Genomic DNA, 16,741 nt, shown 5'->3' with positions numbered 1-16,741 from the left:
TCATCTTAAGACTGTTTCTTAAACCCTTGCCTACAAATTAGCAGTCTTTAATTTTCAAGAAGTAAACACACATGTATGCTATCACGATTTAAATGCTTTAAAATACATATTCAAAAGATTTAATCTTAGAACATTATAAAACCACAAAGGCAATCCAATTTTTACTTTATTACATGTACTTGTAATAAGCATATAAATCCCATGATGCAATTTTCTAAAATGTTTTAGAATTACTGAGGGCTCAGAAACTTTTCTATAAAAATAATTAAAAAACAAAAAATCTCATGGTACATAAAAAGGCAAAATGCAGAACAAAGAAAGACACCAAATTAATATTCTATCTGTTATTTACAAGTGACATAGTTTTTTTAAAAAGCGACATAGTTTTGGTGAAGTCACTAAACCAGTGTGCCTCAGTTGATCCGCATAACAAGAAAAATGAAAGGAGATGAATGGTACATTACATTTTCATTTTCTGATTTCCTTTGTATTGAAAACACAGAGTACATAGACTCTATTAAAATATTAATTATAAAAATTAATTAAAATTACTTTTTAAAATGAGTTTTTGTCTTATTTTTCATGTTAGTTCCCATAAAGCCACATGATCTTTATTATACATGTTCCAATTTCTAATAAAGCCAGCAAAACACATTTCGGAGTTTAAAAAACAAATGGGGGCTGGAAAAAAAAACAAAGCAAAAATGTAAAAATGTTAACATTTATAAATTCTTAGAATTAATGAGTGCTTGCTATTTTTCTGTTTTTAAGAGAGAATTGTTTTTAATTCAAAGAATTTGATTAAGCCAATATTACATCTAAAGCCAAGAAAAAAGCCAACATTTATTTCAAAGCCAAAACACCTTGAACATGTTTAAAAATTAAAAGAAAAATATACCTTCTTAAAAAAAACAACAACAACAAAAAAATTCTGAGGCCAGCAAGGTGGCACTAGAGGTAAGGTGTCTGCCTTGCAAGCGCTAGCCAAGGAAGGACCGCAGTTGGATCCCCCAGTGTCCCATATGGTCTCCCCAAACCAGGGGCGATTTCTGAGCCCTTAGCCAAGAGTAAACTCTGAGCATCAAACGGTTGTGGCCCGAAAAACAAAACAAAACAAAACAAAACAAAAACTCTGTGGATACTTCTGTTTCTCTGTTTATTTTAACAACAGTCTACAAGAGTGAAAACATTTCTAAGTCTTTGGGATCCAATATTGCATCAAACCACATCCACCACCCTACTGTCCCAAATATCTTTTTTGTCTCCCTACCCTCCCCAAACCCACAGTAACTTCAGCTCTACATTTAGAATAAAAAGGGCTGTTTTCATCAGTCAGTGCAGATAATCTTGCTTTGTGTCTTCTGTAATACATCATAGGTATTTTTCTTTCTCCTTCTGATTGATGTAATGTAAAATCATACTCTCTGACTCTAATCTATATTTATTCAAAATATAACATTTCCTCTTTCCTAATAGCTGAGTCATATATGGTAGTGTCTATACTACCATTGATTTTCTCCACTTTTCTGATAAGCACCTGAATTGTCTCCAGATCTTCATTGTTATAAATAGTCCTGCAAGAAACATTCAGGTGTGCAGGGATTTTTTTTTTTTTTTTTGGTTTTTGGGCCACACCCGGCAGTGCTCAGGGGTTACTCCTGGCTGTCTGCTCAGAAATAGCTCCTGGCAGGCACGGGGGACCATATGGGACACCGGGATTTGAACCAACCACCTTTGGTCCTGGATCGGCTGTTTGCAAGGCAAACACCGCTGTGCTATCTCTCCGGGCCCGGATTTTTTTTTTTTAATTTGTGCTTTGGTGTTCATGGGATTGATACCAATAAGGGGGACTGATGGATCATATTTTTAATTTTATGAGATGCCTCTGTATTGGAAAGACTTTTCTTACAGAAACATCAGTACTATTATTACAATATTATTGTGTACTTGCTACTGGTTGAATGTTATAAAATGCACTGTTCTCAATGTTCTATATCCAGCTTACCGTAATGACAAATGCACTGTTCTCAATGCTCTAAATACAGTTTACCATAATGATGCTCGTCTGGTTCTAAATCTCAGTTGCCAAATTGAAACGTTACCTGGTAACGCCTGGCATTCTTGCTGTCTCTGATCCCACTGGCAGTTCAAGTTCAATGAACAACTTTTACAGCTGGTGAGTTTGTTACAGATCTGCTCATTTCTCACATGACATTTGGTGTAGTTTTTCACAGACTAGAAAATGAAGAGAAGGCGTATTATTTTTCACTCTTGGAAAGCAATGTGTCTTCAACTTCACCACATAAATTACCTGGAGCGATTTGAAAGAACTATTCCTAACCCTCAATTCAGTCCTACTAAATCAGAAGTTCTCTCATTCATTTCTTTAAACTACAGTTCTTGGGACTGGAAAGTGTGCCTACTGGGGGCAAAAAAAGAACAAATTACAAAATGACACTAAATAACCTTTTTGACTGCATCTGATAACAAGTTTCTGCTTCAAGAAATAGTCATTTCTCATATAGAGTACATGAAAGAATTCTAGTTAACAAAAATACTCTGCAATATCTCTGAAAATGAAGAAGAGATCAGTGGCATAAATTAAAGTGATGCTTAATCAAAATGCAATACAATCAATAAAGAAACATTTTTCTCTCCGCAGCTCAAATTGATTTGACTTTCATGGACTATGCACACTGCCTTTGTGTTAACTGGTACTTTTCCCTGTATAAATTTGTCACATTATCTGCATCAAGGCTTCAAAAAAAAACTGCAGATGTTAAATTCTGATCAATCTTATCATTCAACAGCATTAAAATTCAACTAATTCCATCACTAAGAGACTAGACATTAAAGATTTAAAAAATAAAAAACAGGGACGCGCAAGTGGTCGGGTCTTTGCCTTGCTCGCGGCTGACCTAGGACTGATGGCCGCTCGATCCCCCGACTTCCTATGGTCCTCCAAGCCAGGAGCGATTTCTGAGTGCATAGCCAGGAGTAATCCCTGAGCATCACCAGGTGTGCCCCCCCCAAAAAATGAAAACCAGGCAACATAGGAGATCTGGCATACAGTCCCCAACATGAAGCAAGATTTGATACTTCACAGAATTTTTATCAGAATCTGCGACCAAACCAAAGTCCTAAAAGTTAATTCTGATTCTTCCATGATTGTCTTAAGAAACTTAAGAAAATAATAATAATTGGGCCAAAGAGATAGCATGGAGATAAGGCATTTGCCTTTCATGCAGAAGGATGGTGGTTCGAATTCTGGCATCCCATATGGTCTCCCGACCCTGCCGGGAGCGATTTCTGAGCGTAGAGCCTTGAGTAACCCCTGAGCACTGCCGGGTGTGACCCCAAAACCAATTAATCATAATCATAATCATAATTATAATAACTAATGGCACACTCCAAGCTCCAACTTGTTCCATCAATTTTTCTATATGTATACATGACTATTTATCTCTTTATTAAAAAAACACATTTCTTTTATTGTCAAAAAAGCTAGTTGTTATAATTAAATTATTGTATGATTAAAAATAGTAAAGCAGTTATTATGCTCTTTGCTACTTTAAATTTCTCACACAGTATTTTTGGTTAATTTCTAGATCTTCTTTATGGGATACTTGCAGCTCTCTCCATTCCAAGAACTTTAACTTCTTTAAAAAATGTAAATATAAGATAATGGATAAAAATACAATGAGAGTGTTGTTTATCAGTTTTTTTCCTTTCATCCTTTTGTTTCTTGGGCCACACCTGGCTTTACTCAAGGCTTACTCTTGGCTCTGTGGTCAAGGTTCACTTCTGGAAGGACTCAGGAAACAAACCAAGTTCAGCCATATGCAAAGCAAACAAATACCTTACCTGTTTAGAATCTCTAAGAATTCTGTTTATTAATTTTAGAAAAAAAAGTTAAATACATTTTTCTTTTTTTTTTTCTTTATGGGCCATACCTGGTGATGCTCAGGGTTTACTCCTGGCTATGTGCTCAGAAATCACTCCTGGCTTGGGGGACCATATGTCCACTCTGGCCCAAATACATTTTTATAAATCAGAAATTTCTTTAGCATTTTCAAGTCAAATTGCATTAAAAATACAGAAATTAGGAACCAGAGCAGTGGCATAGTGGTAGGGTGTTTGCCTTGCATAAAGCTGACCTAGGACAGACCATGGTTTGATCCCCGGGCATCCCATATGGTCACCCAAGCCAGGAGTGATTTCTGAATGCATATCCAGGAGTAACCCCTGAGCATGACCAGGTATGGTCCAAAAACCAAAAACAATACAAAAATTGGGGCTGGAACAATAGTACAGAGGTTGCACAAAGCCAACCTGGGTGCAAGCTCAGGCATCCCATAAGGTCCCCTGAGCCTGCAAGAAGTGGAATGATTCCTGAGTGTAGAACCAGGAGAAACCCCTGAGCACCAAAGGGTGTAATACAAAACCAAAAGCAAAAGAGATAGGATACACAAATACTTTTCCAATTCATAACTTTCCATTTTATCAGTATATAAAGCCAGTAGTGTATATGATGATTAAAGTATATTTCCAAATATTTACACCTAATGTGTAAATACTAAAAGGAAATACATTTCTTTGACTCTCCTGTTAAGCCAAGCCCATAAAAATGGCAAGGGAATGGCTAAAGAGCACATGAGAAAAAGAGAAATAATAACAGCTTAATGTTGGTCTTAAGACTGACCAGGATAATATTAGAGTCATAAGTCAAATAACTCGCTGCTTGCTAATTAAGATGAGCAGGGTTATTTACTGATATTGAACAAGTCTAATAGATTAAATTAATTTCAGCCACACACAGGGCAAATGTAATCAAGAAAGCTGTTATTCTTAAACATGGCTAGCATTTTTCAGCCTAATCAAACATAGTATTAGTAAACTGTAAAAGGTAACTAAATTGATAGGCATTCTCAGATATACACATATATATTTTAAGGTTAAACAAACAGTTTATTTGAGCTAGAAGCACCTAAAACATATAACCTGCAGTAAATAGGATGAAACATTGAAATAGGACAGCATAGGATATTATTTACACTAAAATCTCAGACTTGTGGACATCTATGTGCATTTTAGTTTAGTTTACCAGACATTCTGACAAAACTCTTTAAGTGATAGAGTATCTCAAAATCTAACATACAGTGGATACTATTAACATAGCATTTTCAAGAATAGTGTATATAGAAAAGTGTATAAGACTACTTGATGAAAATGTATCTAAACAATTATTCAGTTCTGCATGTCTTCAACTAATTTAAGTACCTAAACGCAAATTAACAGAGCCATCTAACATTTTAAATAAAAATCTATTTGCAATTTGTTTTTATTGAGAAGATTATGCTTTATCACTTTTCAAGTATGCAGTCTTATTTGTGTCAGTTTATACATCATGTTATGTTTTCCGCCAAAAATCTAGCTTTCATCCAACAATACACAACTATCATTTACTCTTCCCCTTCATAAACTTAAGTTTACCTTCTTTTATTTCTTCTGTTTCTTTCTCTTACATGTTAAGTGAAATCATATTTTTCTTTTCCACCTGACTTATCTCACTCAATGTGATTCCCTCCAGGTATAGCTGTGTTGTTACAAATGGCAGGATTTCATTATTTTATCTGCAGAGTATTCTATTGCATACATTAACCACATTTTTCTCTACTCATCTATCAAAGGGAATTTAGGACATTTCCATATCTTGGCCTACATCATAGTAAACAGCGAAAAAACATTGAATACTGTTCTGTTAAAACCATCAATAAGTCAAAGATGTTCACTGTTAATCAAAATAGTTTTGTAGGTCCAAGATAAAACAATTAGGCAAGAAAAAGAACAAGTCAAAGTATTAAAAGTAGAAAAGAAGTAAAGCTCACAATTTACAGACAACATACAATCAAACATAGCACACAAAAGATCTAGTAGAATAAATAATACAGTAAAGTTGTTGACAACATAAAATAAAAATACAAAACCTATTATGTTTTGATATAAACAGCTATCAGAAAAAAATTAAAAGCCACTGGACAATGGTGGAGAGAAACAGACAGTCTGGTGGAGGGTGTGGTATTGGAACATTTTCTGCATAGAAAGCTATCATTAATAGAATTGTAAATTCATGCCTAAAATTACAAAAAAATTTTGAAGATATCACTTATAACTACAGAGAAAAAGAATAAAAAAAACTAAAATTAAATTTAGTCAATGAGAAAAAGGACCTTTACATAAGAACTAAATATATGACAAAATATATTGTTGAAAGAAACTGAAGGTACAAAAATGAAAGACAATTTATGGTCATGGTTCAGAAAGAAATAACAATGTAAAAATGGGCTGCTCTACCTAATGCAAATTACAGATTTAGCATAACCCAGATCAGAATTCCAATGGTATTCTTCACAGGAATAGAACAAGAAAGCCCTAAAATAAGCAAGAAACACAAAAGACCTCAAGCAGTCAAGGTAATCCTAAACAAAAATCAGACAACACAGAGAGAAGTACTGGGAAGAAGACATGGTACACGTGGGCCTCTGGGGCTGCATGCAGAGATGCCCAGGGAACAATGTGATACCAGGGATAGAACCAGGCCCAGCCACATGCAAGGCTTGTGCCTTAACCATGTCACAGGCAGCAACAATTTTCAATTTATTTTTCAAATTCCCTTTATGGATTTTCTGAGCTCTCAAAGTAAGTGAATACTTTAAATAATAAAAAGAACTTTAAAAAAATTAAATATCATGTATTTAATAAAAAATCAGTATATACATCATTTGAGCTTATAATTTAAATTAACTCATTAATTATTTTAATTAATTATTGAGTGATAACATTTTTTGTTTGGGAGCCACACCCAGCATTTCATTCTGTGCTCAAAAATCACTCCTGGTGGGCTCGGGGGACTATGTAAGATGCCAGGGCTTGAACCTGGTTCTGCTGCTTCCAGGACAAATGCCCTACTTACTGTGCTATTGCTCCAGCCTCTAAATGACAATTTTTAAAACATGGAACTATTGTTTTGAAAAGTGCACAGCCAGAGATAAGTAGGGCTTATTCTTAAGTCTGGATTTCTGTCCTGCAATCCTCAGGTGACAATATGCCATGCCAGGGATTAAAATGATCAGTCAGGGGGCCAGAGAGATAGCATGGCAGTAGGGCATTTGCCTTGCATGCAGAAGGACAGTGGTTCGAATCCCGGCATCGCATATGGTCCCCTGAGCCTGCCAGGAGCGATTTCTGAACAAAGAGCCAGGAGTAACCTCTGAGTGCTGCAGGGTGTGACCCAAAAACCAAAATATATATCAGTCAGATGCAAGGCAAGAGCCCTATATTATCTCTCTGTATTATTCCTTCTAAAGCATGGAACATTATTATGGGTAAATATATAAAAGGTAAATTTCTGCTGCTCTTAATCTATTCTGTTATCATAAGTATTCATTTTGTAAGCTTTTCAATTGTCCATAGGGTTTCAAAATCTCACTATTGAGATTTTGAGGAACTGATTTCTTTTGCTATAATTATTTAGATTTGGGGATCGTACCCAATGATCTCGGGGACTATTTCTGCCTCTTTACTCAGGAGTTACCCCTTGAAATGATCAAGGAACCATAAGTAATGCTAGAAAGTCTAACTAGGGTCGTAACTTAAGTCACATACAAGGTAAGTATCTTACTTCCCCTTCTCTGGACCTGATGGATTGGGGAAACCCAATTGGGATGGTACGGATTGAATCTGGATTAGTCATGTGCAAAGCAAATGCCCTAACCACTGTATTATCTCTTCGGTCTTGATGATTTTGGGGGTGGAGTGGAATTACAGGATGCTTAGCAGCATCATGGACGAGTACCTACTAGAGATGTCAATAGTGGCCTCACTGTGTGACAATCAGAAATGTCTAAGCTCATTCCCAAATATTCCTTGAGGCAAAAATATTCCTACAGCCTGAGTACCTTCAATCTAATGACAAACAGATAGAATGAAAACTTCCACCATCACCATCAGGTTAAACTACATATTTACAAATGTATAAAGCATATAAAGAAGCTTTAGCCCTGGTCACTGTTAATATATGGAATGGAAAGAATTTCAGTTCTTACCTAAATAATCCTATCTCCAACAGCATAGAAGGCACCATTTACTGCCATTACTACCTTTTTTACACATGATTTTTGAACAAATTTTTTTGTCTTCAATGAAAGCAAATAAAAGTTACTGCATCCGAAAGTAAAATCTAAGGCCAGAAAAAAACTCAATAAATTTTAGTATAAGCTCTGCATGTAGGAAGCCCAGGTTCAATGCCCCCATACTGCATGGCCCCATAGTGTGTGGCCCTCAAGCAAAAGAAAATCTACTTTAAACAAACAAATCTGAATGTCATGTTACAGAATAAGTTTACAATAAACTCACAAGCTGTCCTGAGCACAAAATGCTATTTTGTACAATGATATTTAATGGGAAGAAGTGAATGATGCTAAGGTGGCAATATGAACTATCCCACCCTCGGCCCACAAATACTAACCATACTACAGTTACTACTTGCTGAGATGCATTTCTTGTCATCACACCATTGGCACCCATTTGTGTTGGCAGTACAGCTGGCACAGTCTGCATACCTGTAACATCTGTCATCAGAAGCAACTGCAATAGAGATGGGAGATAGAATCAGGGTAGCAACGAGAATAGCGCAATCTGAACTCACACAATTTCACATCTATCCTAAGAATCACTAGGTCATCTTTAAACAATACATGTGACCAACAATATCAAAGTATACTCTTTAGAATGAAGTCAACTGTTTAAACAGTGATTATCTTTAGGTTTTAAAAATCTGCTACTCCCTTGTTAATCAATACTTAATATTAAATCTACTATCTTCAATTTACACATTATAAACAGAATTAAAAAGATCTAAGTATTTTGCTGAATAAAATGTTACCGTGCATCTAAAATAAAGCAAAACAAAATAAATATATATATATTTAGTTTTGGGGCTATTCCCAGTGGTGCTCAGGAGTTACTCCTGGCTCAGGACTTATTCTTGGAGATGCTTAAGGAGTCATATGAGATACTAGGATCAAACCCAGGTTGGCTTCATGCAATGCAAATGCCCTACCTGCTATGCTATCTCTCCAACCCCTAAAAATATTTTTATTGGGGCCGGAGAGATAGCATGGAGGTAAGGCGTTTGCCTTTCATGCAGAAGGTCATCGGTTCGAATCCCGGCGTCCCATATGGTCCCCCGTGCCTGCCAGGAGCAATTTCTGAGCATGGAGCCAGTAGTAACCCCTGAGCACTGCCGGGTGTGACCCAAAAAAATCACAAAAAAAAAAAAATATTTTTATTATATTCAAAATGATTTAGAAATATCTGGTATAGATTATCTAAACTTAAATATATACAATAACTGTAGTATCAATAATGTATATAGTCCAACCCATTTAAATAAAATTAAACAAATGCAATTCATTCATTAATATTTACTAGTATTTTTCCATAAGATTAATTTATTTATTCAATACTTTATAAGAAAAGTTAAAAGAGGACATTACTCTTCAAAATTCTAGAAAATATTTTAACTTTATGGTCCAGCTTGGCAATAATTCAGAAAACAACACCAAATGCAGAATAAATTACTTCATTTTATTTCTTTGAAGCACACACAGTATTTCTTAGAAAGTACGTGTATGAAAGCATTTTTATTTAAGTAGCAAAACAATTCATATATATGACCATGTTACAAATAAAATATTGATAACTACAGAATTTTTAAAGAAAAATAAAAATAACTAATAAAGATATATCATTAAGAACTGCTCAATTCAAACATTCGAATTCCTAATTAGAGACTTATGAATTTTTAATTTCCAAAAGCTCCTACGTTGATTTTTATAGTATAATGCATTTCTATTTCTAGCCAAATAAAGGGTTATGCAGTAAGGTAGGTGTAGGAAAACAACTTACCTGTTTTAGAAGGGCACTTGGCTCTAATAATATTATTAGAATTCCCCGATTCCCAAGACTCACAGTGGTTTTTATTCCAAATACATTTTATCCCTGGACCAGCATTTTTACAAAGGTCTTCATCTTTGAAAGCTTTGCAGTTTGGGGGCTTATATACAAGAATATCACTAAGGAGCACACTAGAAAATCCTCCAAATATATACATGGACCTATTAGAAGAAAGAGAAGAGTCTTAAAGAAACACTACCAAGTTTCTCTGTATTATAAAATATATTATAAAAATAAATAAATTTACATTATTTTAAAATATGTGCACTATTCTATATAATATGTTTAAATACTCTATGTATGAAACCATGAGATAAGCTAGTTAAAATCTGAATATCTAAATAAGATAAAATATGAAATAGATCATACATATAAAAGCATTAAAACATTGTCTTCCAAGCATGTCTGCAGCTAATTCAAGAAAGAAGGAATAATGATTTTACATCGCATTCCTTTGCTAGAGAAAAAAATGCCATTTTATCAAGGTCGGAAAATAATAAAGAGAAAGTGATAGCCACTATACATGATAACAAGCTAAAACTTAAAAATACCAGTAAAATTCTAATTTCTGAAATAACTTCTGGACTCAAAATATGATTCCCAAATAATAATAGTAATAAAACACTGAGTGCAAAATTAGTTTCTATAGTGTCTTATTGTCCTCTTATAAAATAAAATAGTAAAAGTAAAATACTTTTTAAATAGTTTTAAACAAAACAATTTTTGAATGAATACCAGAGGAAGAGTCTGACATGCCCACAAGAAAGCATGATTTTTATTTCCTTAGCCTATTCTTTTCAAAGTTTTTTTTCCATTTTTATTGAGGTGCTATGATCTACAATACCATTAATGATAAGAGATCTATCAGAAAATGCTTAAGAAATAAAGCTTATTGTTTAAAAAATAAAAATAAACCAGTATTGAGCAAAGGCCCTAGTCTTTATGGCTCCATGCTGAATTTAATTTATCATAATTTTGAAACTGTTATGTGTTACACAGTTGCATTGCAGATGACATCACCTGCTGTTAGGGTAATACTAGGGAATTTTTACATAGAGGCAATGCGGTGGTAATATACTAAATTCACCAAACTGTCACTATGAATTACCAATTTTAAACTAATGAGTAAATATGCATTTGCTTCCTGTTACTTGGTCCATATTAGCAAGTGGTTGCCATAATCCATACAACTAGGAAACAAAGAAAAATAACTTGATGGTAGCCAGTTCAAATTGGTGACTCCAAAGAATATACAAATATTAATGCTCAGAGAGGGTAAGATTCATCAATGTCATGTACCGAAGTTAATGACAATGTAAATGAGATTCTTATTCTTATTCTTCTCACTTTATCTCTTTGATAAATATAGAGGCAGCTATTTCCTGTCATTAAAGAAATCTATTTCATGATCTGGTCTCAGATGAAAAAAAGGAAGATGAGTTAACTGAAGTTTCAATCTCATTTTCTTTCCTGTGACTATTCCCATGACCCTTAAATATGTTTGGAGCCAAAGAGAAGAAAAGATATGATGATAAACCCAATGACTTCCTTGGGAAAATATGAAGAAGATTTAAGTTCAATGTCATCATGTGCAAATATTAGTTTTGCAAAAGAACAAGCAAGTATGAAAGTCATGTGACTGATATATCAATTTCTTTTACCCATTAATGACAACTGCAGAGTGTCCAAATCTGTTGACATCTCTATGAAGATTTGGTTTGGGTAATATTTTCCATTCATCACAAGCTAAAAAAATAAAACAGCAAAAGAATTAAAATAAATTATAGCATACTATAACACAATCAATGACCAAAAATAATTAAAGAAGTCTTCCATTAATCTTCCTCAACCTAAAATTTTGCATCATAACTCAACTGGCATTAGTCCCTAGTTAAAAATCGCATCAACCTGAGTCCCAACAAATAATTTTAATTATCTGAGAATACAGAAAATGAAATATATTAAATGTGCTTCATAGTAAAAGATAATTTCAATGACATATCATTACTGAAGCAAGATTCATAGAGTAAACTTTAGGAATGTCAATAATATGCAATAAATTTGGAAGTTAATATACTAGATCAAATTGTACATGCATGAATTCAAAATTAAATGTAATTTATGATATTCTGTGAAAGAACACATAAAAGTCTTCGAAATAAAATTTATATTACTTCAGTGATATTTCAAATAGTTGAAGTTCTATGTAAAGCAGAGTAACTTTAGCTACAAAAGAAAAACTTTTAAAATGAAAAATACCTCGCTAATTCATGATCTATCTAAAGAACACAGGAGAAATGGTTAAAGAAAAGTGTATTCCTTTCTATATAACTTAACATTGACACACTAACTGATTGGTAGGTGTCACATGATTCAGCATTTAGTGACAAAGACATTTTCAAAACATTAGTTCAGAGTGGGGGGAGTCAGTTGCCAGGAATGACCAAGGTCGCATCTAGACCATACCCAGAGTTGCTCAGGAAACCACATGATGCTGGGGATAGACACCAGGAGAGGCACGTGCATGCAGGCACCTTAACTCAGCTACTTTTCCCCCCACTGCTTAGACTTCATGTTCTTAACCATGTCATACCTAAAGGAAGGTATAATAAAATCATACCAGAACAAGATTTATGAAGTCCATTTATTTTGGCTTTAGGGAGCTTAAAGGTTTTTTCCAGAATTGAATAATAATCTAAAATAGTTGCTATCAACGACAATAATGATTGCTTTCTATTTAAGTAATGATAACTATAGTGTTAGCAATAGAATAAACTTGGTCTTAATTACCTTTAGTAGTGAAAAATCATAGAGATTATAAAATTCAAAAACAAGGCTTTAAAATGAAACTGGAAGACAGATAACAATAAAATATATCTTTAGCTGCATTTCCTAAAATATATTACCAGAAAGTTGGATAGATAGTACAGGAGATACAGTATTTTCCTTGAATGCAACTGACCCCCATTTGATCACCTGCATATGATGCATTGGAGCACTGCTTATGATGCCCTGAGTGCCATCAGGGATCATGCCTGAGCCAGGAACTAATATAGGAACAAAAAGATTACATATATATTAAAAGGAACACAAATCTTCCCACCTAGTTGCAATCTCTCTTCAGTTCACAAAATAAAATGCATATTATATACTCTCAAAATAATGTATGAAGTATTGAAGTCAGAGGTCGGCATGAAAGCACAGCTGGGAGGTTACTGCACTGCATGTGGTCAACCCAAGTTTATTCCCCAACATTCCATGTAAGACCCTTGAGTCTGCTGAGAGTAATTTCTGGACATAGATCCAGGAGCACAAACCCCTGACCACTGTGGGTGTGACCCAAAAACTAAAAAGTGTTCAAGTAAACTTTATATAAATGAGAATTTAAAGTCAAAACTCTGAAGATCACATTTTAAGAAATAATTGTATCCAAGTCAATGCATAAAATCATTCTGCCAATTTCACGTGTTAAAATTGATTTGAGAGTCATTTTATGTGCATAATAAGTAATACTTCTGAATTGCTTATTTCTACCTAACACGGTCTTCAAAAGAATCCAGTGTCCCTTATGTGAGAAGTGAAGAATTGGAGCAATTTGTTGAGGCCTATTGGGCTCACCTTTATTTTTCTATAAGTCAAGCTTATGAATGTGTATTAAAAAAAAAGATTGAAATCATTTAAAAGAGTATTCCCATTTAGGGAGAAAGGAAGCACAGGCTTTAATAAAGAAAGAGCTGGAAATATTGAGATAGCTAATGAGTTAAGGCACATAGCTTTCAATCATTACATCCAATATCTCTCCACACACATATATCCCATATAGACACTAATTTGTGGCCTGTGTATTGAGTGGTCAGAGATAGTAAAGGAATTACCCCAACCACGTTAAATACCTCAATCAACCACAAGGCTACCCAAATAGCAAAGGTATATAGCCCTGGAGGCTATAAGCATGACTAGCAGGGCCCTAGTGAACCCCAACTCTACAAGGCCTGACTAAAACCATACATCTTAAGGAGCAATGTCTGGGAGGCCAAAAACAGATCAAGCAAAAGAAATGTGGTTTGGCTATCATAATCCAACAACAGAACATGAATTTCAAATTGATTTTAAAGCAATGGAAGAGATCAGAGGTAAAAGAACAGACATTCAGAAATCAGTGTTTTTGAACATTTTTCAAAGATGACATGATCCTCCTGGTCATTTTGGGAAGTCTGGAGTGCAGATAATAAAGTAACACCCATGATTTCACCCTACCAGGGATTAAAGAGAGAGAAATCATGCCCAGTCTCCAAAACAGAGCAAGCAGAATGAGGGGAGAGCTTCAAGGTCTAAATTTTAGAGAAGGAAGAAAATTCAACATGCAGTGAGTCAGAAAAGAGCAGAGAGTCAAGAAAACCATTAAGTCTGAATCGAGCTTTCAAAAGATTTCTTTTTAACTCAACACCTCTTTGGGGGAGAAGATAAAGATTTTCAGCAACACAGAATAATCTAAAAGAATGCCATTACAAATAATTCTACACCACTGTGCAGACTTTTTAAATCCAGTACTACATCCTGTTTATTACAGACAGATATCTTTTTTTGTTTGTTTATTTGTTTTTGTTTTTGAGTCACACCCAGCAGTGCTCAGGGACTCCTCCTGGCTCTATGCTCCTGGCAGACTCAGGGGGCCATATGGGATGCCGGGATTTAAATCACCGTCCTTCTGCATGCAAGTCAAACACCCTACCTCCATGCTATCTCTCAGGCCCCACAGACAAACATCTTAAAGACGAAAAACATTATACTTAGAAAGTGACCCCACGCTCCCTCCCATAATTAACTTTCTCTTATGTTTTCCTTCTTCAGACACAACCACAAACCCTAATGAGTGTTTCCAGCTTTATGAGTTTTGTATGTTATAAAATATACTAATAGAAATACCATCAAACTACAGGAGTCCTGCAACTTCTTATTCTGTTCAATCCATTGAGTATCTGTTACCACTTTAACTTTTTTTTTTCCCTTGGGCCACACCAGGTGATGCTCAGGGGTTACTCCTGGCTATGCGCTCAGAAATCGTTCCTGGCCTGGGGGACCATATGGGACACCAGGAGATCAAACCACAGTCTGTCCTAGGCTAGATTGTGCAAAGCAGACGCCTTACCGTTTGCGCCACTGCACTGGCTCTACCACTTTAACTATTTTAAATGCACAATCCCAGTACAAATACACGCTCTTGTGCACCTAAGGCTGCAACCCAGCCTCAAAGCTATTTTCATCATGCACAACTGAAATGCTGTACCATACACAGAAACTTTCAGTTGTCCTCGCCTCCTGACCCTGACAACCTGTTCTTTCATTATTATAAATCTGGCTGCTATGAGTAATACACAGAGATAAACTCATACATACTTGTCCTTCTATCATTGGCTTATTTCCCTCAACAAGTCTTCAGGGTTCACTGATGTTACAGCCTGTGTCAGAATGCCTCTTTTTAATGTAATATTAAGGGAACATTAGTTTATTGTTCTGCACAGGTTTCAAATATACAGTGTAACAGCCCAGCATCTGTAGGCACTAGAATTCACATCTAATGTCATTGAGCCTTTTGTAGAGAATTTTTTCTAACATAAGTCATGCTGTTATGTTCACCTTTTTGCACAACTCTGGCACATAATTGGGAGAGTTTTACTAAGTAGATTTCTTAGAAAATTGCCAATTTAAATATACCATTTCTATCACTGGATTTTTCAAATGTGTTTCTCAAAGTAATTACACTGGCTTAAACTCATACCTGCTGCCTCAGTTTTTATTTCACATTTTCTACATCATGAAGCTCTTCTGCATTTGTTAATTTCTACTAGTGAGATTATGCATCTTTTCAAGTTTAAGAGCCATTTGTTTTTATTCTCCTGAAAAATTACTGCTCATCATCTTTCCATTGATTTTTTTAAAACTAGATTTAAGGATTATTAATTCAATGTGTTGGCTACAAATCCTTTGCAGGTTATTTACGTTATAGTATCTTAGTCATGGCTGTCACTTTTCTTTTTATGGAGTCCTGTAATACAAAAACTTGGGAATGTTAATTTCATTAAATGTGTTTTCCTTAAAATTTGTGACCTTTGTTCTTAAATTCAGATTTTAAAAATAATCTCTAACTTTCTTCTTAGGGCATACAATTTAGTTTCTACTAATCTGATCCTGCATCCATATAAAAGTAATTGTTGCACATATTTTAAGGACTGAATTTAATTTCCTATGTACTATATATCCCATGTATTTCTTGGTAAGTTTATATAATCTAATTTTCTCAGAACCATTTTGAGCACTTACCCCTGACCCACTAATTTAATTTTTGTGTCTTACTTAGTTATAGTACTACTGTGGTTTAATTTCATTTTACTATTTCTTAACTAAATGTATATACATATACATATATGAATACATATAAACAAAGTCAAAAAGTCAAATAATCAATCCCAGGAGGTTTATAACAAAAACGTCTTGTTACCTAACTTTCCAATGCCTATTCCATAACACAGATAAGATCACTTTTAATTCTAAATAAACAACTACAATGACTGTTTCTGGAGACCAGAACGAAAGTGCAGTGGATAGTGCACTTGCCTAACAGTTGATACTGTTTCATTCCTTAGCACCTCATAAGGTCCCCTGAACCCCCTAGAAGTGATCCCTGAGCACAAACCAAGAGTAATCCCTGAGCACTGCCATATAT

At 34.7% G+C, this 16,741-nt stretch overlaps 1 protein-coding gene across 2 annotated transcripts in view; it reads right to left on the bottom strand.

Moving 5' to 3' along the window:
• The window catches only part of ATRNL1 (attractin like 1), a 733,758-nt gene that overhangs the window by 591,355 nt on the left and 125,662 nt on the right, over positions 1-16,741 (bottom strand). For both annotated transcript variants that reach the window (XM_049764403.1, XM_049764404.1), the window contains exons 11-14: positions 11,679-11,763; positions 9,970-10,178; positions 8,528-8,646; positions 2,103-2,235 (exon numbers count right to left, since the gene is read on the bottom strand). In XM_049764403.1, coding sequence (XP_049620360.1) covers positions 2,103-2,235; positions 8,528-8,646; positions 9,970-10,178; positions 11,679-11,763 — 546 coding nt within the window. The remainder of the gene's footprint in view (positions 1-2,102; positions 2,236-8,527; positions 8,647-9,969; positions 10,179-11,678; positions 11,764-16,741) is intronic.

This window comes from Suncus etruscus, chromosome 17 (assembly GCF_024139225.1).
Source record: "Suncus etruscus isolate mSunEtr1 chromosome 17, mSunEtr1.pri.cur, whole genome shotgun sequence".
NCBI lineage: Eukaryota > Metazoa > Chordata > Mammalia > Eulipotyphla > Soricidae > Suncus > Suncus etruscus.
This window is presented reverse-complemented; position numbering and strand designations above follow the sequence as displayed.